This window comes from Zonotrichia albicollis, chromosome 30 (genome assembly GCF_047830755.1).
Source record: "Zonotrichia albicollis isolate bZonAlb1 chromosome 30, bZonAlb1.hap1, whole genome shotgun sequence".
In the NCBI taxonomy this organism is placed as follows: Eukaryota; Metazoa; Chordata; class Aves; order Passeriformes; family Passerellidae; genus Zonotrichia; species Zonotrichia albicollis.
In genome coordinates, this window is record NC_133848.1 from 4,019,751 (window position 1) to 4,047,377 (window position 27,627).

Consider the following 27,627-nt stretch of genomic DNA (forward strand, 5'->3'; position numbering starts at 1 on the left):
GAATCTATCTTTTGCTCACAATTAACCTTTATGCATTTTACTAAATGTGAACCTTTACTAAAGGTAATGTTACTAAAGGTTAGGTTACAAAACCTTATTAAAGGTAAGGTTACTAAAGGTTAACCTTTACATTTAACTAAATGCTCCTAAGTTGATTTAGGAGCATTTGAATTAAAGTGTTAAGGATGTTGCTTTTTGACAGGAACTTTCTGCTTGTAGTTTATCCTTACAGAGTTCAGCAACAATAACCTTTTGAAGTATAATTTTAGAATATTGCTTGTAGCAAGAATCTTTGAAACTATAGCTTTAGAATATATAAAAATGAAACATGCTTATCTCATAAAAGGGTTCTTTTTTATTATTAATTATTCCTACGTGTATTATGCCCAGGATTATGCCGTTTCCCCAGTATGAAGCCTAAATATGTTACTTTGTTTTGGTCCAGCTGGGGTTTGGACACACTGTGTGCCATTTTATCCCAAGGCAAAAATAAAACCCATACCTTTGTAACAAAGTTATTTTAACATCACACATACAGAATCCATTTGAATATTTGCGAAAAGCCAATATTATAACGTGTGAGGGAGCGGCTGGAGCTGTGTCAGCGAGGTTGAAATTGGATTATAGGGTGACGGTGCTGACCCAAAGCTGCCAGAGCTCCAGAAGCGTTCGGACAACGCTCTCAGGGTGGGGCTTTTGAGGTGTCAGTACTGGAACAGGGATAAAAAATTAAAAAGAAAATCTTTGTAATTCCTTTACAGCCCAGAACATTCCGCAACCCTCCGACCCCTCACAGACGGAGCAGAACTGCGCATGCGCGGCGCCGGCTGAGGGCAAGCCCCGCCCCCTGCGTTTGCGCACGGCCCCGCGGCGGAGCCCGCTGAGGGCGAGGGCGGGAAAGGCGCCCTGAGGGTGAGGGCACGCGCTTCTCTCACCTCCTTTCCTTCAACTTCCTTAATTTCCCTTCTCTCTCCTCACTTTCTCCTCCAGTTTTTCCTCGATTATCTCTCTCACCTTACCTCCGAGTTTTGTTGCCCGCCGCCCTGTGCTGCTCTGCAGCGTTGTGTCTTCGCGCTTGCCTCAGATTCCCTCGAAGCAGGTGGTGGTTTCTGGGCTGAGGCTGAGGGGAGCGGCTCCTTCCTCACAGCGGCCCTGTGCTGCAATCAGGGGGTTTATGGAGGATTACTGAGGGGAACTCGGTGCCCTTCGTGATCCAGACCTTATTTCTAACTTGGGGAAGGTGTTTTCCTCAGGCGTGGGCGAATTTGTTATTCCTGAGTTGGGGGGAAGGTTTGTGTGGAGTCAGGCTTAGAGTGGTGAGGGTTCAGATTCTCCCACACTCATTTAAATTATAGGTGAAAACAACTCAAGTCTGGGGGTGTTTGAAATGTGGGGAGCATTTTCATACATTTGAAAATCCTGTAGGTTGGGCACCATTTAGTACTGAAGAGAACTGCCTTTAGATGTTCATATTTCATAGAAATACAGATGTAAACATTCTAATTATTGCACCCTGTAGCCTCAGGGAAGCCGTAAAAATCAAGAATCTGATACTGGGGATGATTAGAGAAGCCATCCTGTTCTGTTTTGTGAAAAACACAGATTGTTTGAGCTGGTGAATTGTGCAGGAGGTGTTGGTAAATCCAGGGAATGCCCTGGAGAAGCTGCAGCCCCTTTTTCCTTATCCAGGTGCTAATGCAGGTGTTTTATTGACAGGCACAGGAATCTCTGCAGAATGGCAACTGCTCAGAAGCAAAGGAATTCTGTGGTATGGTCTTATTTGTGTATTTCAGCACAATAATGGGAAAATAGGGTAATTTAGTCTTTTAATTATGGATAAAGAATAGATAGAAAGAAGTATAGAAAAATAATTCGAATTTTGTTGTGTGCTTGGTAGAAACCAGCTGTGTCCTACAAATACTGCACCACCAAGCGTCAGGAATGTGCTTAACTTTTATAAATCATACAAATTCATTGGTTTCTTGCTGGGATTTTCAGAATGCAGTTGTATTTCCCAATAAAATTGCCACGGAGCAGCAATCCCTGATGGTGGTGAAGAGGCTCCTGGCAGTGGCAGTGTCCTGCATCACTTACCTGAGGGGAATCTTCCCTGAGAGTGCCTATGGAACCAGATACATGGATGGTAAGGGGCTGCTTCCATCAGAATTGACAAAAATTCTTGGCATGGAGTTATTTTTAAGGCCACTTGGTCTTTTTAATGGGTGGATGCCATTTTGATGCACGTAATGGAAATTTCACATATTAATAAATTACATTTTGTTATTGCTGCTGCTAACTGACATTAAAACAATGCTCACACTTGTCAGTAGTGTTAATTTTAGTCTCTTCTTGATATGTGCTTTTGGACATTGAACTTTTCCTTGCACTTTGTCCTAAGTTAATGTGTGTGTGGTTTTTTTGGGGTTTTTTTTTTGAGATGTTTGTGTGAAAATTCTGCGAGAAGACAAAAACTCTCCTGGCTCTACCCAGCTGGTGAAATGGTAAGTTGATTACACACAGGTAAGATTTCCTCAGCATCTAAATGCTCAAAGGTTCCTTCCTGGCTGTTTGCAGAAAAAAGGCAAAAAATTCTCTGCCACGTTTGTGTCACAATGGTATTTTCAGCTCAGGGCTTAGGACAGCACAAATCTCTGTTTGCAGAGTGACTGTACTTTATTAAATATTTTATATTTACTAAATAAACACTAAATATCTAACACTATGCATTTGTATACTTCATTCCTCTGATCATGAGCTAGATAAATAAAATACTAAATATCTAACACTAAATAAACTAAATAAACACTAAATATCTAACACTAAATAAACTAAATAAACACTAAATATTTAACACTATGCATTTGTATACTTCATTCCTCTGAGCATGAGCTAGATAAATAAAACACTAAATATCTAACACTAAATAAACTAAATAAACACTAAATATCTAACACTAAATAACCTGAATAAGCACTAAATATCTAACACTAAATAAACTCAATAAACACTAAATATTTAACACTATGCATTTGTATACTTCATTCCTCTGATCATGAGCTAAATAAATAAAACACTAAATAAACTAAATAAGCACTAAATATCTAACACTATGGATTTGTATGCTTCATTCCTCTGAGCATGAGCTAAATAAATAAAACACTAAATATCTAACACTAAATAAACTAAATAAACAATAAATATCTAACACTAAATAACTTAAATAAACACTAAATATCTAACGCTAAATAACCTAAATAAACACTAAATATCTAACACTAAATAAACGAAATAAACACTAAATATCTAACACTCTGTATTTGTATACTTCATTCCTCTGAGCATGAGCTAAATAAATAAAACACTAAATATCTGACACTAAATAAACTAAACAAACACTAAATATCTAACACTAAATAAACACTAAATGTCTAACACAAAATAACCTAAATAAATACTAAATATCTAACACTAAATAAACTAAATAAACACTAAATATTTAACACTATGCATTTGTATACTTCATTCCTCTGAGCATGAGCTAAATAAATAAAACACTAAATATCTAACACTAAATAAACTAAATAAACAATAAATATCTAACACTAAATAAACTAAATAAACACTAAATATCTAACACTAAATAACCAAAATAAACAATAAATATCTAACACTAAATAAACTAAATAAACACTAAATATTTAACACTGTGCATTTGTATACTTCATTCCTCTGAGCATGAGCACTCAAGGATGCACAAAAATGCAAAAATCCAAAAGCAGTTCCTCTCTAATTGGTCAGGAGACTCAAAGCCACCATTTTACATCTGAAATTTAAATATCTCACTCACAGATTTTATTTTAATTAATTTATTTATTTAATAAACTAACCCAATTTTTGTTTGTTGACACTAAGATAAGAAAAAAAATAAGGTAAGTTTTGATTCCCTAATTGGGTCTTGCATAAAAACAAAATAGCAACATCTAAATAAAGGTAATAATTCCTTTGTGCTTCAGCAATGTTGCTGATCAGCTGAATTACTGATTTATAAATCAGTAATTATAAATTACTGATAATAAAATCATGGAATGGTTTGGGTTGGAAGGGACCTTGAAGCTTCCTCAACCCTCTGCCATGGATACCTGCAATTAGACCCTGATTAATGAATATGTGTTGGAAAGTGTGTGAAGCATTACAATATATTTTTACTGATAAATGGATTATATTTTAATTGATTTACCTCAAAATTATATTTTAAATTACTCTTTCAATAGCTTGGGGTGATTTGGTGTTACACATTTTGCATCACTGCTAATAAGATAAGTGTTATTATTACTTTAATACAGTAAGAATAAACAGAAAAATTTAATTTTTTTGGTGCTGTTAGTGAGAAACAAATGCAAATTAGCAGTAGCTGGCCAATGTTATTTGGTTTTTGCAGGATGTTGGGGTGCTATGATGCCTTGCAGAAGAAATACGTAAGTTTTCCAGTCCCATTTCAGTTTTATTGCAATGTTGATTTCTCTGAGCTCACTCAGCTGCAGGGTGGGATGCACAAACATTTCTGCATCAAATTCTTGTAAACAGCAGCACAGAAATCCAGAGAGGGATCTGGGGGTGTTTTTATTTATCTGGGGAAGAAGTTTTTATTCCAGCAGGCTTTAATTGGGTTGGATTTCAGAGCTAGAGAAAAGCAGTTTGGGCAGCACAAATGGGCAATGAAACATATTTAATGTTCTTTTTTTGTTTGTTTTTTTTCTATTTATGTTCCTGACAGCTGAGACAGATTGTCCTAGCAGTGAGTATCTCTGAAAGGCAGGGGGATTTTTAGGGATATTCTTTGAGAAATGTGCAGTTCTCATTCTTTATTTTCTTTTCTTTTATTTTCTCCAAAACCACAGGTTTATACCCAGACAGAAGAGCCTCAGGTAAATCTGCTGGAATATCTCACTGGTGATAATGTGGAAATAGTGAAATACAGTGGGTACAAACAGAAATATTTAACATGCACCTCTATTTAAAAAGAGCATTTTGAAACACCAGGTGTAAAAATGGGAATTTTTTACAGTGAGAATTGCCATGTGTGGAATTACATTTTGAGTATTTTCAGAAACCAAAATATCACTGCAGAGTGAAAAGTCCCATCCTGACTCTGCCTAAAAAAATTTATGGGACTTTTATGGAAAACACAAAACCCACTGGGTGTCACCACAAATGCTCCATTTTCATTCAAACTGGAATTTTTCATGCTAAAAACTTCAGCTGATTTTCAAAATATTTGATCACACTGATGCCTGGAAAAGAATCATCATTTTTATGAAGTTTTAAACAGTTTTATGCATTTTTGCTGTTCATTGTTAGAGGATTAGGAAGCTGTATTCAGCACATGGGAGTTGGGTTTTAGTTATTCCTTTAAAGGGTGGTAGATTAATGAGCAGAGCTGCAGCAGGAGTGTTTAGGATTAATTGAATCATTAATTTAATCATTAATTAATTAATCAATCCTGGCTTTGTTTGCAGATAGTCACTGAGTGTTACCACTTCAAGTTCAAGTACACCCACAGTGGGCCACTCCTGGATTTTGGCAGGTAAAACCCAAAAAACATCCAAAAAACCCCCAAAACAAAACAAAAACCCCACAACATTTTGCTCAGTCACAGCTACAGAAAAATAATTTATTTTAAGACAATTAATTAAAATACAGTTCAAACTGCTCCCAGCTTTCCTCCTGCATAAAATAGAAAGGAGAACCAGGAGATGCTTGTGCTGCTCTGCAGGCCCTCAGGTGTGAGGAGCTGGGGAACAGGACAGGTTTTGGCTTTGAGCTGGGATTTTGGGTCAAATTCTGGAGGATTGGGAGCATGGAAATGTTGGACCTGGATGCCAAGAGTCACTTTTGCACCAGATTCATTATTACTAATTGAGGGAAATAGATTTGTAGAAAATTTTTAGTGTTGAGGAAACATTTAGAAAACCTAAATGAGTTTAATGTTGAGGAAACTTGAAGAGAGCCTTTATTTAAGGAAAAGCACTTCTCAGAAGTGGGGCTTTGAGAAGTGCCTCATTTTCTCTTTTTTTTTTAAATTTCTTTTGGGTATTTAAGCACTGTGTGGTGCAGGATGGAGCAGTTGGTGCCAGCTGCTGATCCCTGAACTCTGCTGATGTCCCTGGCTCAGGGTTTGATCTCCCAAGGGACAGAGAATGTGCAGCACTCAGGCAGGGTTAGAAAAACTCATCCCAGCTTCCCTCCTGCATAAAATGCTCCTAAAATAGAAAAGGAGAACCAGGAGATGTTTGTGCAGCTCTGCAGGCCCTCAGGTGTGAGGAGCTGGGGAGCAGGAGAGGTTTGGGTTTGAGATGGGATTTTGGGTCAAATTCTGGTGGATTGGCAGCATGGAAATGTTGGACCTGGATGCCAAGAGTCACTTCTGCACCAGATTCATTATTACTAATTGAGGAAAATAGACTTGTAGAAAATTTTTAGTGTTGAGGAAACATTTAGAGAACCTAAATGAGTTTAATGTTGAGGAAACTTGAAGGGAGCCTTTATTTGAGGAAAAGCACTTCTCAGAAGTGGGGCTTTGACAAGTGCCTCATTTTCTCTTAATTTCAGTATTTCTTTGGGGTATTTAAGCACTGTGTGGTGCAGGATGGAGCAGTTGGTGCCAGCTGCTGATCCCTGAACTCTCCTGATGTCCCTGGCTCAGGGTTTGATCTCCCAAGGGACAGAGAATGTGCAGCACTCAGGCAGGGTTAGAAAAACTCATCCCAGCTTCCCTCCTGCATAAAATGCTCCTTAAAATAGAAAAGGAGAACCAGGAGATGCTTGTGCTGCTCTGCAGGCCCTCAGGTGTGAGGAGCTGGGGAGCAGGACAGGTTTTGGCTTTGAGCTGGGATTCTGGATTTCAGGTGGAAATGTTGGACCTGGATGTCAAGAGTCACTTTTGCACCAGATTCATTATTACCAATTGAGGGAAATAGATTTGTAGAAAATGTTTAGTGTTGAGGAGACATTTAGAGAACCTAAATGAGTTTAATGTCGGTCTTTATGTTTATTAATTGTTTATCTAAAAGATTTTCTCTCGGCCCGACAGAGCTCTGCTCAGCAGCCAGCCATGAGCACACTGTGCTGCCCTCCGGACAGCCACCTATCTTTATACCCATTGTTACGTGTACAATATTTATCATTTTTCCCCAATACCATTTATTCTTATTGCCCGGTGCACTTTTAGTAATGAGCAATCCCAAAGTGCCACCATCACCAAAGAAGATGGAGGAGAAGAAGAAGAAGAAGAAGAAGGAGGACAGGCCCCAATTCCTCCATCTTACTTCTCTTACAGAAATCCTAAACCCTGGGTTTCACCCTCTAATTAACCAATCCCTTCACCATTCACCCTGGTGAAACCCTCCTATCCTCATACAGGTGTCGTCTCCTGTGTAGGATCAAAGTGCAGCCACCAGACACTTCTGGAACATTCCAGGACTCCCGAGCCCCCCAAGGGTGCTCTCGGTGACACCTCAGTGCTGAGGTGCTGAGATCCCACACCCCCCAGGGGTTTGAATGTGCCAATCACTCAATTCCTTCTGGAATTGCAGGGCTGGGAGGGGAAAGCAGAAATGATTGCTAACCCTGGCAGGGAATTATCAGGGGGAGGGACCCGAGGTTCTGAGCTAAACCCTGAGATCACAACACAACCAAAGCTCAGGTGGCTGCTGTTGCTCCCAGCCAGGAGAACAAGTCCGGGTGCCCCATCAGCTGTGCGGACACCAAGCGGGCCAGCATCCTGCTCATCCGCAAGATCTACATCCTGATGCAGAACCTGAGCCCCCTGCCCAGCGACGTCTGCCTCACCATGAAACTCCTCTACTACGACGAGGGTGCGTCACTGAGGTGGTTTCTGAAAAATCCTTTCAGCCAGGGGTTGGGTTCTTCTCCTGGCAAGAGGAGCAGCCTCAGCTTCTCTGTGTTTTGCTGCTCTGGAGTGTGGTCTGGGGATGGTTTATCCAAACATGTGTATTGTTTTTAATTAGTGGCTAATCCTCATCAGCTGTGTCAGACTCTCTGAGTCAGTCACGGGTTTTTTATTATTCATTCTTTTCCTGCCTTCTGATGTATCCTTTCTTTAGTGTAGTTTTAGTATATGATATAAGATAATATAATATAATATAAAGATGATATTATATGGTATAAGATGATATTATGTATAATATAGAATATAATATATATAACATATTATATAACATTATATAACAGATTATATATGTAATATATCATATTATACATAATGCATAATGTATATCATAACAGATTATATATTACATATATATATCATATTATACATAATGCATAATGTATATCATAACAGATTATATATTACATATATAATCTGTTATATAATGTTATATAATATGTTATATATATTATATATGATGTATAACATAATGAATTATATATTACATAACGTCTATAATATAAATATAATGTAAATTATAATATAATAGAATAAATATTATAACATATATGAAGTAAATAATAATAATAATAATAATAATAATAATAATAATAATAATAATAATAATAATAATCAGCCTTCTGAGAACCTGAAGTCAAATTCTCCTCTCTCACCTCATCCTGGGGACCTCACAACACCACAAGGCTACACTGCCGTGTCACCCTGATTGATCAGGCTCTGCAGAACAAGACCAAAAAGGACATTTTTCACTTTTTCAGTGGATAATCTTTGTGGCTGCTGAGATTTAAGTGAGGTTGTTTCATGTGTGGCTGTTTGTCAGGACAGGTTGACTCCCAAGGGGAGGGGACGTGATCTCACTGCAGGAACACAATCCTGGCACTGACTTCTCTGCATTTGCCTGGGTTGTAAAACACTTGGAGTTTCCCAGAGCATGTCAGGTGTAGCACAGTTTCCCATTTGGAGTTTCCCAGAGCATGTCAGGCTGTAGCAAAATTCCCCATTTAGAGTTTCCCAGAGCATGTCAGGCTGTAGCAAAATTCCCCATTTAGAGTTTCCCAGAGCATGTCAGGTGTAGCACAGTTTCCCATTTGGAGTTTCCCAGAGCATGTCAGGTGTAGCACAGTTTCCCATTTGGAGTTTCCCAGAGCATGTCAGGCTGTAGCAAAATTCCCCAGCCTGGAGACTGTCCAAATACCTGGCTCTGCTTTCTGAGTGTGTCACTGCCTTACAATGACAAATCAGAGCTTCTCTTTTTCTCTCTCTGTATCCACAACCTTCAAAGAGTTTTACCAGGGCTTTGCCTGTTGTGCTTCATTTACTCCAAACTCGATTATTCCCCTCCCCAAGCAGTTTTTTGCAGTAACTCTCTGTATTTAAAGAAGAAAAGAGTTAAAATCAGTTTTGCAAGACCTAAAAGTTTTCATTTCTCTGCCTTAGAGTGACAAATCAGAGCTTCTATTTTCTCTCTCTGTACCTACAACCTTCAGAGCTTTACCAGAGTTTTGCCTGTTGTTCTTCATTTACTCCAAACTCGATTACTCCCCTCCCCAAGCAGTTTTTTGCTGTAACTCTCTATATTTAAAAGCGAAAATAGTTAAAATCAGTTTTGCAAGATCTAAAACATTTCATTTCTCTGCCTTACAATGACAAATCAGAGCTCCTGTTTTCTGTCTCTGTACCCTCTTCCAAAGAGCTTTACCTGTTGTGCTTCAGTTACTCCAAACTCAAACTCGATTATTCCCCTCCCCACACAGTTTTTTACAGTAACTCTCTATATTTAAAAGCGAAAATAGTTAAAATCAGTTTTGCAAGACCTAAAACATTTCTCTGCCTTAGAGTGACAAATCAGAGCTCCTATTTCCTCTCTCTGTACCCTCTTCCAAAGAGCTTTGCCTGTTGTGCTTCATTTACTCCAAACTCGATTATTCCCCTCCCCAAGCAGTTTTTTGCTGTAACTCTCTATATTTAAAGAAGAAAAGAGTTAAAATCAGTTTTGCAGGATCTAAAACATTTCATTTCTCTGCCTTACAATGACAAATCAGACCTCCTATTTTCTCTCTGTGTACCTACAACCTCTTCCAAAGAGTTTTACCGGGGTTTTGCCTGTTGTGCTTCATTTACTCCAAACTCAATATTGATTATTCCCCTCTCCAAGCAGTTTTTTGCTGTAACTCTCTATATTTAAAAGCAAAAATAGTTAAAATCAGTTTTGCAAGACCTAAAAGTTTTCATTTCTCTGCCTTACAATGACAAATCAGAGCTTCTCTTTTCTCTCTCTGTACCCTCTTCCAAAGAGCTTTACCAGAGCTTTTCCTGTTGTGCTTCATTTACTCCAAACTCAATATTGATTATCCCCCTCCCCAAGCAGTTTTTTGCTGTAACTCTCTGTATTTAAAGGAGAAAAGAGTTAAAATCAGTTTTGCAAGACCTAAAACATTTCATTTCTCTGCCTTACAATGACAAATCAGAGCTTCTCTTTTCTCTCTCTGTACCCTCTTCCAAAGAGCTTTTCCTGTTGTGCTTCATTTACTCCAAACTCGGTTACTCCCCTCCCCAAGCATTTTTTTGCAGTAACTCTCTATATTTAAAAGCAAAACCAGTTCAAATCACTTTTGCAAGCCCTAACCCTTTCACCTCTGTGCAGTCACCCCCCCTGATTACCAACCCCCAGGCTTCAGGGAGGCCCAGGACGAGGGGCTGCTGTTCCAGGAGGAGCCCCTGTACCTGAACGTGGGCGAGGTGCCAACACCGTTCCACCTGCTGAGACTGAAGATCAGCACCGAGAGGCAGCGCATGGAGAGCGTGGGCAGCGCCATCCTGAGGGAGGCAGGGGCTGCTGAGCCCCCCCAGGGCTGTGGGGGCAGCAGAGAGGAGCCCCAGGAGCAGAGCCAGGGCATCAGTGTAAGAGCACACACTTTGCTTTGGGGAGATTTTGAAGTTTTTTTGGGAAAAGTCGGTTATTATTTCGCTGTGTGTGATTTTCAGGCAGGGTTAGGCAGGACAAAATGGCATAAATTCATTTTTTTCCTTAATTTTCCTGCAGTGTTGAAGCAGTGCAGGAGCAGCAGAGGGACAGCTCATCATTATGGGATTATGGGGACACTGCCATCTCTATTTTCAGACATGTTTAAGCAGGACAAAATGGCATAAATTCATTTTTGCCTTAATTTTACTACTCCAGTTTGCAGTGTTGAAGCAGTGCAGGAGCAGCAGAGGGACAGCTCATCATTATGGGACATTATGGGACATTATGGGGACACTGCCATCTCTATTTTCAGACATTTTTAAGCAGGACAAAATGCCTGAAATTCATTTTTTTCCTTAATTTTCCTGCTCCATTTGCAGTGTTGAAGCAGTGCAGGAGCAGCAGAGGGACAGCTCAGGCCATGGGGACATTATGGGGACACTGCCATCTCTATTTTCAGACAGGGTTAAGCAGGACAAAATATCTTAAATTCATTTTTTCCTTAAATTCATTTTTTCCTTAAATTCATTTTTTCCTTAATTTTCCTGCCATCTTTATTTTCAGACATGTTTAAGCCAGACAAAATGGCTTAAATTCATTTTTTCCTTAATTTTACTGCTCCAGTTTGCAGCCTGGCACTGTTGAAGCAGTGCAGGAGCAGCAGAGGGACAGCTCAGGCCATGGGGACACTGCCATCTCTATTTTCAGACATGTTTAAGCAGGAAAAAATGCCTTAAATTCATTTTTTCCTTATTTTTACTGCCATCTTTATTTTCAGACAGGGTTCAGCAAGACAAAATGCCTTAAATTCATTTTTTTCCTTAATTTTAGTGCTCCATTTGCAGTGATGAAGCAATGCTGTGCATGAGGAGCAGCATCATTATGGGGACATTATGGGACATTTTGGGGACACTGCCATCTTTATTTTCAGAAGGGTTAAGCAGGACAAAATGCCTTAAATTCATTTTTTCCTTAAATTCATTTTTTCCTTAATTTTCCTGCCATCTCTATTTTCAGACATGGTTCAGCCAGACAAAATGGCATAAATTCATTTTTTCCTTAATTTTACTGCTCCATTTGCAGTGTTGAAGCAGTGCAGGAGCAGCAGAGGGACAGCTCATCATTATGGGGACATTATGGGACATTATGGGGACACTGCCATCTCTCTTTTCAGAAGGGTTAAGCAGGACAAAATGGCTTAAATTAATTTTTTCCTTAATTTTACTGCCATCTGTATTTTCAGACATGTTTCAGCAGGACAAAATGCCTTAAATTCATTTTTTCCTTAATTTTCCTGCTCCAGTTTGCAGCCTGGCACTGTTGAAGCAGTGCAGGAGCAGCAGAGGGACAGCTCATCATTATGGGGACATTATGGGGACACTGCCATCTCTATTTTCAGACATGGTTAAGCAGGACAAAATGCCTTAAATTCATTTTTTCCTTAATTTTACTGCCATCTTTATTTTCAGACATGGTTAAGCAGGACAAAATATCTTAAATTCATTTTTTCCTTAAATTCATTTTTGCCTTAAATTCATTTTTTCCTTAATTTTCCTGCCATCTCTATTTTCAGACATTTTTAAGCAGGACAAAATGCCTTAAATTAATTTTTTCCTTAATTTTCCTGACATCTCTATTTTCAGACATGTTTAAGCAGGACAAAATATCTTAAATTCATTTTTTCCTTAAATTCATTTTTGCCTTAAATTCATTTTTTCCTTAATTTTACTGCCATCTCTATTTTCAGACATGTTTCAGCAGGACAAAATGCCTTAATTTCATTTTTTCCTTAATTTCCCTGCTCCATTTCAGTTTATTCCACCACAATTCCATCTCAAAAGTGTCTCCTTAAATATCTGAGGGGAGAATTCTCTCTGCAGTCAGTGACAAATCTGTTTCTTCATCCAGGAGGATCCTGCCTTGGATAATGGAGTGGAAAACAAGAATCATCTGAATAATTCAGAAGCTCAAGGTAATATTTGTATATTTTGTATTATAATTTTTATGTTATAATTTTTGTGTAATAATCTCTAGTGTATATTTTATAATATTTTGTTAAGTGATATAAATATTATATTATAATGTTATATTACATATTATATTGTAGTACATATTATGTTATGTTACATTATGCTATATTATATTGTATTAATTATATTATATCATATTATATTATATTTACACTATATATTATATATTATACATTATATTCTACTTATTATATATATCTGTTGTATATTATATGTAATATATATTATTATACAATATATATTATATATTTTATATTACATTATATAATATATAATATATAATATGTTATATATCATATATTATATATTATGTATAATATAAATTATGTTATATTAATTGCATTATATTATATATATTGTATTATATTATATATATTGTATTATATCATATATATTATATATATTACAATTTTTAATGTGATTTTTAATTTGACTTTTCAAACCCTCAATTTTCTATATTCAAATTTTCATGATTTCCTTCACATACATGACCGTGCCTTCATTCTGTGAAGCACTTGGTTAACAAATGGTAACATGTTAAAACATAATTAACATATTTTCATGTTACTGTTCAAAATTCTCATCTTCTGTTCCACTTTATCAGCTCAGCTAAATTGAATGGGGTTTCTATTTAGAAATATTAATGAATATATAAATAAATATGTATATCAGTGATATAAATGAAATTTTATAAATGAAATTTTATAAATGGCCCTGGTGCAGCAGCTGCAGAGGGAGCTGCTGGTGCCTCTCTGTGCTGCGGCTGCTGCAGGAACCTCACCAGAGTGGGTTTTATTTTATTAAACCTCACCAGAATGGGGTTTGATTTATGAAACCTCACCAGAATTAATTTTGATTTATGGACAGAAACCTCACCAGAATTAATTTTGTTTTATGGACACAAACCTCACCAGAATGGGGTTTGTTTTATGAGAAACCTCACCAGAATGGGGTTTATTTTATTAACCAAAACCTCACCAGAATTAATTTTGTTTTATGGACACAAACCTCACCAGAATGGGGTTTGATTTATCAAACCTCATCAGAATGGGTTTTGTTTTATTAACCAAAACCTCACCAGAATTAATTTTGTTTTATGGACAGAAACCTCAACTGAGTGGGTTTTGTTTTATGAAACCTCACCTGAATGGGGTTTGATTTATAACCAGAAACCTCACCAGAGTGGGGTTTGATTTATGAGAAACCTCACCAGAATGGGTTTGTTTTATTAACCAAAACCTCACCAGAGTGTGTTTTATTTTATAACCAAAACCTCACCAGAATGGGTTTTGTTTTATGAGAAACCTCACCAGAATTAATTTTGTTTTATGGACAAAAACCTCACCAGAATGGGGTTTGTTTTATGAGACCTCACCAGAATGGGGTTTGTTTTATGAGAAACCTCACCAGAATTAATTTTGTTTTATGGACAAAAACCTCACCAGAGTGGGGTTTGATTTATGAAACCTCACCAGAATGGGTTTTATTTCATAACCAGGAACCTCACCAGAATGGGGTTTGTTTTATGAAACCTCACCAGAAACAATTTTGTTTTATGGACAGAAACCTCACCAGAATGGGGTTTGATTTATTAACCAAAACCTCACCAGAATGGGGTTTGTTTTATTAACCAAAACCTCATCAGAATGGGGTTTGATTTATGAGAAACCTCACCAGAATTAATTTTGTTTTATGGACAAAAACCTCACCAGAATGGGGTTTGATTTGTGGACAGAAACCTCACCAGAATGGGTTTTATTTTATAACCAGAAACCTCACCAGAATGAGTTTTGTTTTATGGACAAAAACCTCACCAGAATGGGGTTTGTTTTGTGAAACCTCACCAGAATGTGTTTGTTTTATTAACCAAAACCTCACCAGAGTGTGTTTTATTTCATAAACAGGAACCTCACCAGAATGGGGTTTGATTTATCAAACCTCACCAGAATGGGGTTTGATTTATTAACCAAAACCTCACCAGAATGGGGTTTGTTTTATCAAACCTCACCAGAATGGGGTTTGATTTGTGAGAAACCTCACCAGAATTAATTTTGTTTTATGGACAGAAACCTCACCAGAATGGGGTTTGTTTTATTAACCAAAACCTCACCAGTGTGTTTTATTTTATTGACAGAAACCTCACCAGAATGCGTTTTTTTTTAATGAAACCTCACCAGAATGGGTTTGTTTTGTGAAACCTCACCAGAATTAATTTTGTTTTATGAGAAACCTCACCAGAGTGTGTTTTGTTTTATAACCAGAAACATCACCAGAGTTTCCTTTTCAGATTTTAGATAAAGCAGAGGATGCTTTGTGTTCCCATTGCATTTCAGGAGCTTCTTTTTCACATTTTAGATACAGCAGAGGATGGTTTGTGTTCCCATTGCATTTCAGGAATTTCCTTTTCACATTTTAGATAAAACAGAGGATGGTTTGTGTTCCCATTGCATCTCAGGAGCTTCTTTTTGAGATTTGAGATAAAACAGAGGATGATTTGTGTTCCCTTTGCATTTCAGGAGTTTCCTTTTCACATTTTATCTAAAACAGAGGATGGTTCATGTTCCCATTGCATTTCAGGAATTTCCTTTTTAGATTTGAGATAAAGCAGAGGATGCTTTGTGTTCCCCCTGCATTTCAAGAGCTTCTTTTTCAGATTTAAGATAAAACAGAGGATGGTTCATGTTCCCATTGCATTTCAGAAATTTTCTTTTTAGATTTTAGATAAAGCAGAGGATGGTTTGTGTTCCCACTGCATTTCAAGAGCTTCTTTTTCAGATTTGACATAAAACAGGATGGTTTGTGTTCCCATTGCATTTCAGGAGTTTCCTTTTCAGATTTGAGATAAAACAGGATAGTTTTTGTTCCCATTGCATCTCAGGAATTTCCTTTCCACATTTGAGATAAAACAGAGGATGGTTCATGTTCACATTGCATCTCAGGAGCTTCTTTTCCAGATTTGAAATAAAGCAGAGGATGCTTTGTGTTCCCATTGCATGGTTTGTGTTCCCATTGCATCTCAGGAGCTTCTTTTTGAGATTTGAGATCAAGCAGAGGATGGTTTGTTTTCACATTGAATTTCAGGAGCTTCTTTTTCAGATTTGACATAAAACAGGATGGTTTGTGTTCCCATTGCATTTCAGGAATTTCCTTTTTAGATTTTAGATAAAGCAGAGGATGGTCTGTGTTCCCTTTGCATTCCCATTGCATTTCAGGAATTTCCTTTTTAGATTTTAGATAAAGCAGAGGATGGTTCATGTTCCCATTGCATCTCAGAAGTTTCCTTTTCACATTTTAGATAAAACAGGATGGTTTGTGTTCCCATTGCATTTCAGGAGTTTTCAGATTTTAGATAAAACAGGATGGTTTGTGTTCCCATTGCATTTCAGGAATTTTCTTTTTAGATTTTAGATAAAACAGAGGATGGTTCATGTTCCCATTGCATCTCAGGAGTTTGCTTTTTTATATTTGAGATAAAACAGGATGGTTTGTGTTCCCATTGCATCTCAGGAGCTTCTTTTCCAGATTTTAGATAAAACAGAGGATGGTTCATGTTCCCACTGCATTTCAGGAGTTTCCTTTTTAGATTTTAGATAAAGCAGAGGATGCTTTGTATTCCCATTGCATTTCAGGAATTTCCTTTTCACATTTTAGATAAAATGTTGGATTTGGGTTTTTTTTTTGGTTTTTTTTTGAGAAGAAACATTTGCAGCTTTGCCAAACCAGCTGCCATTTCCATGCTGTTGAAAAAAATAATGTTTCCATATTGTTGAAAAATAATGGTGCAAACATTTAGGAAACAGCACAAGTGGATCAGAATTTTATTTTTGACAATTCTGGTGAGCTGCAGAACTGGAATAAATGAAGGACACACATGAAGGTTTGTCTGATTCTTCTGAAAATTCATAAAAAATTCCAAATTCATGCAAAAATCCAGAAAATTTCTTGTCCTGGGGAGTTGGCAAATGTAGGAAACATCACACGTGGATCAGAATTTTAATTTTGGCAATTCTGGTAAGCTGCAGAACTGAAATAACCACATGAAGGTTTGTCTTGATTCTTCTGAAAATTCATAAAATTTCCAAAACCATGCAAAAATACAGAAATTTTTTTGAAAAGAAACATTTGTGGCTTTGCCAAACCAGCTGCCATTTCCATATTGTTGAAAAATAATGGTGCAAACATTTAGGAAACAGCACGTGTGGGTCAGAATTTTATTTTTGACAATTCTGGTAAGTTGCAGAACTGGAATAAATGAAGGACACACATGAAGGATTGTCTTGATTCTTCTAAAAATTCATAAAAATTCCAAATTCATGCAAAAATCCAGAAAATTTCTTGTCCTGGGGAGCTGGCAAATGTAGGAAACAGCACACATGGATCAGAATTTTAATTTTGACAATTCTGATAAGTTGCAGAACTGGAATAACCACATGAAGGTTTGTCTTGATTCTTCTGAAAATTCATAAAAATTCCAAAACCATGCAAAAATACAGAAATTTTTTTGAAAAGAAACATTTGTGGCTTTGCCAAACCAGCTGCCATTTCCATGCTGTTGAAAAAAAAATAATGTTTCCATATTGTTGAAAAATTATGGTGCAAACATTTAGGAAACAGCAGGTGTGGATCAGAATTTTATTTTTGACAATTCTGGTAAGCTGCAGAACTGAAATAACCACATGAAGGTTTGTCTTGATTCTTCTAAAAATTCATAAAAATTCCAAATTAATGCAAAAATCCAGAAAATTCCTTGTCCTGGGGAGCTGGCAAATGTAGGAAACAGCAGGTGTGGATCAGAATTTTAATTTTTGACAATTCTGGTAAGCTGCAGAATTGGAATAACCACATGAAGGTTTGTCTTGATTCTTCTGAAAATTCATAAAAATTCCAAAATCATGCAAAAATCTGCAAATTTTTTGAGAAGAAACATTTGTGGCTTTGTCAAACCAGCTGCCATTTCCATGCTGTTGAAAAAAATAATGTTTCCATATTGTTGAAAAATTATGGTGGGAATATTTAGGAAACATCAAATGTGGATCAGAATTTTATTTTTGACAATTCTGGTAAGTTGCAGAATTTGAATAACCACATGAAGGTTTGTCTTGATTTTTCTAAAAATTCATAAAAATTCCAAAATTCAGAGTTTTTTCTTAATTAGTCCTGGTGTTGTTCCCTTTGGATTGTTGATTTTTTATTTTTAAAGCTTTATTTAATTCTCCAATTCTTTCAGGAAAGAATTCAGCTCATGGAGGTGAAGCTGGAGGGATCCAAATTCCTGTTTCCAATCCTCAGGTGGGAAAAGCCAAAAAATTCATTTACATTTAATTTTTCAGGATTATTCCAAAGCAGAAAAGGCTGGGTGAAAAAAGGAGATTTAATTTCCATTTTAATAATGGAAATAAATGGAAATAATTGGCAGGGAATTCCTGTTTCTGGGTGAAAATGGGGGATTTAATTTCCATTTTAATAATGGAAATAATTGGCAGGGAATTCCTGTTTCTGAGTGAAAATGGGGGATTTAATTTCCATTTTAATAATGGAAATAAATGGAAATAATTGGCACGGAATTCCTGAGTGAAAATGGAAAATGTAATTTCTATTTTAATAATGGAAATAAATGGAAATAATTAGCAGGGAATTCCTGTTTCTGAGTGAAAATGGGGGATTTAATTTCCATTTTAATAATAGAAATAATTAGCAGGGAATTCCTGTTTCTGAGTGAAAAAAGGAGAATTTAATTTCCATTTTAATAATGGAAATAAATGGAAATAATTAGCAGGGAATTCCTGTTTCTGGGTGAAAAAAGGAGAATTTAATTTCCATTTTAATAATGGAAATAAATGGAAATAATTGGCAGGGAATTCCTGTTTCTGAGTGAAAATGGAAAATGTAATTTCTATTTTAATAATGGAAATAAATGGAAATAATTGGCAGGGAATTCCTGTTTCTGAGTGAAAATGGGGGATTTAATTTCCATTTTAATAATGGAAATAAATGGAAATAATTAGCAGGGAATTCCACTGCTAATTCTGAATTCAAACTTAAAAATTCAAATTTATTGAATTCCTTTACATTTCATTTCCTGCTGTTTTCCAGAATTATTCTAAAGCACAAAAGGCTGGGTGAAAAAAGGGGAATTTAATTTCCATTTTAATAATGGAAATAAATGGAAATAATTAGCAGGGAATTCCTGTTTCTGAGTGAAAATGGGGGATTTAATTTCCATTTTAATAATGGAAATAAATGGAAATAATTAGCAGGGAATTCCTGTTTCTGGGTGAAAAAAGGAGAATTTAATTTCCATTTTAATAATGGAAATAAATGGAAATAATTAGCAGGGAATTCCTGTTTCTGAGTGAAAATGGGGGATTTAATTTCCATTTTAATAATGGAAATAAATGGAAATAATTAGCAGGGAATTCCACTGCTAATTCTGAATTCAAACTTAAAAATTCAAATTTATTGAATTCCTTTGCATTTCACTCCCTGGTGTTTTCCAGGATTATTCTAAAGCACAAAAGGCTGGGTGAAAAAAGGAGAATTTAATTTCCATTTTAATAATGGAAATAAATGGAAATAATTAGCAGGGAATTCCTGTTTCTGAGTGAAAATGGAAAATGTAATTTCTATTTTAATAATGGAAATAAATGGAAATAATTAGCAGGGAATTCCTGATCTGAGTGAAAATGGAAAATGTAATTTCTATTTTAATAATGGAAATAAATGGAAATTTTCACCATTTAAACCCCCCAAAATTCAGTCTGAGCTCAGGCTCTGTGAATTCCCCACTCTGGGTGGATTTTTTGCTGCTGTAATTAATTAAAAATCAATTTTTTTGCTTCCAGGTTGATCATTTGACCCGAAAAACGTCGGAGCTGATCGTGTCAGAGAGCAGGACAAGGAGTGGGAAGATTTTCCAAAGCTGCATTGTTAGTATTGAATTTTTCTTTAATTCTTTCTTTAATTCTCATCATTTTCTGTTGCAAACAGGGAATAAAAATCAAGAGTTTGAATGCACTTGGTATTGGCAGAGTGAAATTCTCATCACTTCCTAAATTCCCATTAATTCCAAAAAAAGAATTCTTGAGGAGGTGGAAGTGATTTGATGGAGGTAACACAGGTTGAGGAAAATTCCTAAGTTTAGTAAAAAAAATTCCTAAAAAAAAATTCCTGAAAAAAATTCCTAAGTTTAGTAAAAAAAAATTCCTAATTTCCTAAAAAAAAAATTCCTAAAAAAAAATTCCTAAAAAAAATTCCTAAAAAAAAATTCCTAAAAAAAAATTCCTAAAAAAATTCCTAAAAAAAAATTCCTAAAAAAAATTCCTAAAAAAAAATTCCTAAGTTTAGTAAAAAAAAATTCCTAAAAAAATTCCTAAAAAAAATTTCCTAAAAAAAAAAAATTCCTAAGTTTAGTAAAAAAAAATTCCTAAAAAAAAATTCCTAAAAAAAAAATTCCTAAGTTTAGTAAAAAAAAAATCCTAAAAAAAAATTTCCTAAAAAAAAATTCCTAAAAAAAATTTCCTAAGTTTAGTAAAAAAAAATTCCTAAAAAAAAATCCTAAAAAAAAATCCTAAAAAAAAATCCTAAAAAAAAAATCCTAAAAGAAAACTCCTAAAAAAATTCCTAAAAAAAAAATTCCTAAGTTTAGTAAAAAAAAATTCCTAAAAAAAAATTCCTAAAAAAAAAAATTCCTACGTTTAGTAAAAAAAATTCCTAAAAAAAATTCCTAAAAAAATTCCTAAAAAAATTCCTAAAAAAAATTCCTAAAAAAAATTCCTAAGTTTAGTAAAAAAAAAATTCCTAAAAAAAATTTCTAAAAAAAATTCCTAAAAAAAAATTCCTAAGTTTAGTAAAAAAAAATTCCTAAAAAAAATTCCTAAAAAAAAAAATTCCTAAAAAAAATTCCTAAAAAAATTCCAAAAAAAATTCCTAAAAAAAATTCCTAAAAAAAAAATTCCTAAAAAAATTCCTAAAAAAAATCCTGAAAAAAAATTCCTAAGTTTAGTAAAAAAAAATTCCTATAAAAAATTCCTAAAAAAAAAATCCTAAAAAAAATTCCTAAAAAAAAAATTCCTAAAAAAAATATTCCTAATAAAAAAATTCCTAAGTTTAGTAAAAAAAAATTCCTAAAAAAAATTCCTAAAAACATTCCTAAAAAAAATTCCTAAAAAAAATATTCCTAATAAAAAAATTCCTAAGTTTAGTAAAAAATAATTCCTAAAAAAATAAAAAAAAAAAATTCCTAAAAAAAAAATTCCTAAAAAAAATTCCCTGAGCTCTGAATTCCCTCCCTGTTCCCAACCCAATAAAATTCAGAGCTTTTTTTAAATTATTAAATTCACAAAAAATAAGGTAAGGTTGTTTTATTCACTCACCATCCCTGGGTATTTTTCCAAGAGAATTTACTGAACTTATTAATAAATTTATTAAACAAATCACAATTGCTTGAAATAACCAAAAGGACAGTGGAGATAAAGGTTTATTGTCATTTTTGAATGAAATTTAAAGGTTGATTGTTATTTTTGAATGAAATTTAAAGGTTGATTGTAATATTTGAATGGAATTTAGAGGTTTATTGTCATTTTTGAATGGAATTTAGAGGTTCATTGTAATCTTTAAATGGAATTTAAAGGTTGATTGTAATATTTGAATGAAATTTAAAGGTTGATTGTTATCTTTGAGTGAAATTTAAAGGTTGATTGTTATTTTTGAATGGAATTTAGAGGTTCATTGTAATCTTTAAATGGAATTTAAAGGTTCATTGTTATCTTTGAATGGAATTTAAAGGTTGATTGTCATCTTTGAGTGAAATTTAAAGGCTGATTGTTATCTTTGAGTGAAATTTAAAGGTTTATTGTTATCTTTGAATGAAATTTAGAGGTTCATTGTTATCTTTGAGTGGAATTTAAAGGTTCGTTGTCATCTTTGAGTGAAATTTAAAGGTTGATTGTTATATTTGAGTGAAATTTAAAGGTTTATTGTCATTTTTGAATGGAATTTAAAGGTTGATTGTTATCTTTAAATGGAATTTAGAGGTTCATTGTAATCTTTGAATGGAATTTAGAGGTTGATTGTTATCTTTAAATGGAATTTAGAGGTTGATTGTCATCTTTGAGTGAAATTTAAAGGTTTATTGTAATTTTTGAGTGAAATTTAAAGGTTCATTGTAATATTTGAATGAAAGCCTGGCCTTGGACACTTCCAGAGATGGGGAATCCATGGAATCGTCTGTGCCAGGGCCCTTCCACCCCACATGGAAGGATTTCTCCCATGTTTCCAGCCTCAGTTTCCCTCTGTTTCAATCTGAATTTTCACACCCCACAGGGAAGGATTTCTCCCTTTTCTCCAACCTCAATTTCCCCTCTTTCCATCTACGCCTCCCCACCTCACAGAATGATTTCTTCCCTATCCCCAACCTCAATTTCCCTCTGTTTCAATCTGAATTTTTCCACCCCACAGGGAAGGATTTCTCCCATATCCCAAACCTCAATTTTCCCTCTTTCAGCCTAAATCTTTCCACCCCACATGGAAGGATTTCTCCCTTTTCTCCAACCTGCATTTCCCCTCTTTCAATCTGAACCTCTCGACCTCACAGGGAAGGATTTCTCCTTTTTCTCCAACCTGAATTTTCCCTCTTTCAGTCTAAATCTTCCCACCCCACAGAAGGATTTCTCCATTTTCCCCAACCTCAATTTCCCTCTGTTTCAATCTGAATTTTCTCACCTCACAGGGAAGGATTTCTCCCACATTTCCAACCTCAATTTCCCCTCTTTCAATCTGAATTTTTCCACCTCACAGAAGGATTTCTCCCATGTTTCCAGCCTCAATTTCCCTCTGTTCCAATCTGAATTTTCCCACTCCACAGGGAAGGATTTTCCTTCTTTCAATCTGAATTTTCCCACCCCACAGAAGGATTTCTTCCATGTTTCCAGCCTTAATTTCCTCTCTTTCAATCTGAACCTCTCGACCTCACAGGGAAGGATTTCTTCCATGTTTCCAGCCTAAATTTCCCTGTTTCAATCTGAATTTTCCCACCCCACAAGGAAGGATTTCTCCATTTTCCCCAACCTCAATTTCCCCTGTTTCCATCTACACCTCCCCACCACACAGAAGGATTTCTCCCATATCCCCAACCTGAATTTCCCCTCTTTCAATCTGAATTTTCCCACCTCACAGGGACGGATTTCTCCCTTTTCTCCAACCTGAATTTTCCCTCTTTCAGTCTAAATCTTCCCACCCCACAGGGAAGGATTTCTCCCACATCCCCAACCTGAATTTCCCCCATTTCAATCTGAACTTTCCCACCCCACAGGGAAGGATTTCTCCCATATTTCCAGCCTCAATTTCCTCTCTTTCAATCTGAATTTTCCCACCCCACAGAAGGATTTCTCCCTTTTCTCCAACCTGAATTTTCCCTCTTTCAGTCTGAACTTTCCCACCCCACAGGGAAGGATTTTCCTTCTTTCAATCTGAATTTTCCCACCCCACAAGGAAGGATTTCTCCCATGTTTCCAGCCTCAGTTTCCCTCTGTTCCAATCTGAATTTTCCCACCCCACAGAAGGATTTCTCCATTTTCCCCAACCTGAATTTCCCTCTGTTCCAATCTGAATTTTCCCACCCCACAGGGGAAGAATTTTCCTTTTCTCAGTCTAAATCTTTCCACCCCACAGGGAAGGATTTCTCCCATGTTTCCAGCCTCAGTTTCCCTCTTTCAATCTGAATTTTCCCACCCCACAAGGAAGGATTTCTCCCATATTCCCAAACTCAATTTCCCCTCTTTCAGTCTGAACTTTCCCACCTTACAGGGACAGATTTCTCCCTTATCCCCAACCTGAATTTCCCTCTGTTTCAATCTGAACTTTCCCACTCCACAGGGAAGGATTTTCCTTCTTTCAATCTGAATTTTCCCACCCCACAGAAGGATTTCTCCCATGTTTCCAACCTTAATTTCCCCTCTTTCAGTCTGAATTTTCCCACCCCACAGGGAGGGATTTCTCCCTTTTCTCCAACCTGAATTTCCCTCTTTCAATCTGAATTTTCTCACCCCACAGGGAAGGATTTCTCCCTTTTCTCCAACCTTAATTTCCCCTCTGTTTCAATCTGAATTTTCCCACCCCACAGAAGGATTTCTCCCATATCTCCAACCTGAATTTTCCCTCTTTCAGTCTAAATCTTCCCACCTTCAGTCTAATTCTCCCATGTTTCCCACCTCAATTTTCTCTCTTTCAATCTGAATTTTCTCACCTCACAAGGAAGGATTTCTCCCATGTTTCCAACCTCAATTTCCCTCTGTTTCAATCTGAATTTTCACACCCCACAGGGAAGGATTTCTCCCATATTTCCCACCTCAATTTCCCCTCTTGCAATCTGAATTTTCACATCCCACAGGGGAAGAATTTTCATTTTTTCAGTCTAAATCTTTCCACCCCACAAGGAAGGATTTCTCCCACATTTCCAACCTCAATTTTCCCTCTTTGAATCTGAACCTCTCCACCTCACAGGGAAGGATTTCTCCATTTTCCCCAACCTTAATTTCCCCTCTTTCAATCTGAACTTTCCCACCCCACAAGGAAGGATTTCTCCCTTATCCCCAACCTCAGTTTCCCCTCTTTCAGCCTAAATCTTTCCACCCCACAGGGAAGGATTTCTCCTTTATCTCAAACCTCAATTTCCCTCTTTCAGTCTGAACTTTCCCACCCCACAGAAGGATTTCTCCCATGTTTCCAACCTCAGTTTCCCCTCTTTCAGTCTGAATTTTCCCACCCCACAGGGAAGGATTTTCATTTTTTCAGTCTAAATCTTTCCACCCCACACAGAAGGATTTCTCCCATGTTTCCAACCTCAATTTCCCCGTGTTTCAATCTGAACCTCTCCACCCCACAGAAGGATTTCTCCCTTTTCTCCAACCTCAATTTCCCCTCTTTCAGTCTAAATTTTCCCACCCCACAGGGAAGGATTTCTCCCTTTTCTCCAACCTCAATTTCCCCTCTTTCCATCTACACCTTCCCACCCCACAGAAGGATTTCTCCCATGTTTCCAACCTGAATTTCCCCTCTTTCAGTCTGAACTTTCCCACCCCACAGAAGGATTTCTCCCTTTTCCCCAACCTGAATTTCCCCTCTTTCAATCTGAATTTTCCCACCTCACAAGGAAGGATTTTCCTTCTTTCAGTCTAAATCTTTCCACCTCACAGAAGGATTTCTCCCCCATCTCCAACCTCAATTTCCCTCTGTTTCAATCTGAACCTCTCCACCCCACAGAAGGATTTCTCCCATGTTTCCAGCCTAAATTTTCCCTCTTTCAGTCTGAATTTTCCCACCCCACAGGGAAGGATTTCTCCCACATCTCCAACCTCAATTTCCCTCTGTTCCAATCTGAATTTTCCCACCCCACAGAAGGATTTCTCCCATGTTTCCAGCCTCAGTTTCCCTCTTTCAGTCTGAACTTTCCCACCTTACAGGGAAGGATTTCTCCCTTATCTCCAACCTCAATTCCCCTCTTTCAATCTGAATTTTCCCACCCCACAAGGAAGGATTTCTCCCTTTTCTCCAGCCTCAATTTTCCCTCTTTCAGTCTGAACTTTCCCACCTCACAAGGAAGGATTTCTCCCACATTTCCAACCTCAGTTTCCCCTCTTTCAGTCTAAATCTTCTCACCCCACAGAAGGATTTCTCCCATGTTTCCAGCCTCAGTTTCCCCTCTTTCAGTCTGAATTTTCCCACCCCACAGGGAAGAATTTTCCTTTTTTCAGTCTAAATCTTTCCACCCCACAGGGAAGGATTTCTCCCACATTTCCAACCTCAATTTCCCTCTGTTCCAATCTGAATTTTCTCACCCCACAGGGAAGGATTTCTCCCCTTATCCCCAACCTGAATTTCCCTCTGTTTCAATCTGAATTTTCCCACCCCACAGAAGGATTTCTCCCATATTTCCAGCCTAAATTTTCCCTCTTTCAATCTGAATTTTCCCACCCCACAAAAGGATTTCTTCCTTATCTCCAACCTGAATTTCCCTCTGTTTCAATCTGAATTTTCCCACCTCACAAGGAAGGATTTCTCCCACATTTCCAACCTCAGTTTCCCTCTTTCAATCTGAATTTTTCCACCCCACAGGGAAGGATTTCTCCATTTTCCCCAACCTTAATTTCCCCTCTTTCAATCTGAACCTCTCGACCTCACAAGGAAGGATTTCTCCCATATCTCCAACCTCAGTTTCCCTCTTTCAATCTGAATTTTCCCACCCCACAGGGAAGGATTTTCCTTCTTTCAATCTAAATCTTCCCACCCCACAAGTAAGGATTTCTACATTTTCTCCAACCTCAATTTCCCTCTGTTTCAATCTGAATTTTCCCACCCCACAGGGAAGGATTTCTCCCACATCTCCAACCTCAATTTCCCCTCTTTCCATCTACACCTCTCCACCTCACAGGGAAGGATTTCTCCATTTTCCCCAACCTCAATTTCCCTCTTTCAGTCTGAACTTTCCCACTCCACAGGGAAGGATTTTCCTTCTTTCAGTCTGAATTTTCACACCCCAGAGAAGGATTTCTCTCATGTTTCCAACCTCAATTTCCCCTCTTTCAATCTGAACCTCTCGACCTCACAGGGAAGGATTTCTCCTTTTTCTCCAACCTGAATTTTCCCTCTTTCAGTCTAAATCTTCTCACCCCACAGGAAAGGATTTCTTCCATGTTTCCAGCCTCAATTTTCCCTCTTTCAATCTGAATTTTTCCACTCCACAAGGAAGGGTTTCTCCCTTTTCTCCAACCTCAATTTCCCTCTGTTTCAATCTGAATTTTCCCACCCCACAGGGAAGAATTTTCTTTTTTTCAGCCTAAATCTTTCCACCCCACAAGGAAGGATTTCTCCCATATCCCCAACCTGAATTTCCTCTCTTTCAATCTGAATTTTCTCACCTCACAGGGAATGATTTCTCCCACATCTCCAGCCTGAATTTCCCCTCTTTCAGTGTGAACTTTCCCACCTTACAGGGGAATGTTTCCAACCTCAATTTCCCTCTTTCACCCTGAACCCACCCCTCCTTGTCCTGTGCTGCATTTCCTGCCACAGGAAAACCTCCCAGAATTCCTCAGTGCTGCCTGGAAGGGGCATCCAGATGTTCCTGCGGGCCCTGCACATCTGGCAGGCCCTGCCCTGAAATTCCAGCCTTGCTTTTCCTTGGCAGCTGCACCCGGCCGAGCCCTCCTCCAGCCAGGAGGTGCTGCCCAAGAGGAGGAAGCTCAGCGAGCCCAAGGAGCAGATTTAGAGCCCAAAAAGAGGAAATTCAGCAGTTTTAGTGCCCAAAAGGAGGAAATTCAGCAATTCCAAGGAGCAGTTTTAATTCCCAAAAAGAGGAAGTTCAGCAATTCCAAGGAGAAGTTTTAATTCCCAAAAGGAGTTTTAGTTGCCCAAAAGGAGAAATTCAGCAATTCCAAGGAGCAGTTTTGGTTGCCCAAAAGGAGTTTTAGTTGCCCAAAATGAGGAAATTCAGCAATTCCAAGGAGCAGTTTTAGTGCCCAAAAAGAGGAAATTCAGCAATTCCAAGGAGTTTTAGTGCCCAAAGAAAGAAGCTCAAGGAGCAAATTTAGTTTCCCAAAAGGAGAAATTCAGCAATTCCAAGGAGCAGTTTTAGTTGTCTAAAGAAGGAAGCCCAAGGAGCAATTTTA

The 27,627-nt window shown here is 37.0% G+C and overlaps 1 protein-coding gene across 1 annotated transcript; it reads left to right on the plus strand.

Annotated features, from left to right (window-relative positions):
- The first annotated feature begins 822 nt into the window (after nt 1-822).
- Nucleotides 823-27,349, plus strand: HORMAD1 (HORMA domain containing 1). Its single transcript, XM_074529623.1, has 14 exons — nt 823-912; nt 1,717-1,768; nt 1,999-2,143; nt 2,438-2,501; nt 4,439-4,475; nt 4,775-4,795; nt 4,899-4,925; nt 5,517-5,584; nt 7,723-7,874; nt 10,614-10,870; nt 12,843-12,906; nt 18,192-18,253; nt 19,807-19,890; nt 27,147-27,349. Exons 2-14 carry the CDS (start codon nt 1,736-1,738, stop codon nt 27,225-27,227), a joined length of 1,095 nt encoding a protein of 364 aa, XP_074385724.1. The 5' UTR covers nt 823-912; nt 1,717-1,735; the 3' UTR covers nt 27,228-27,349.
- Nucleotides 27,350-27,627: the final 278 nt, after the last annotated feature.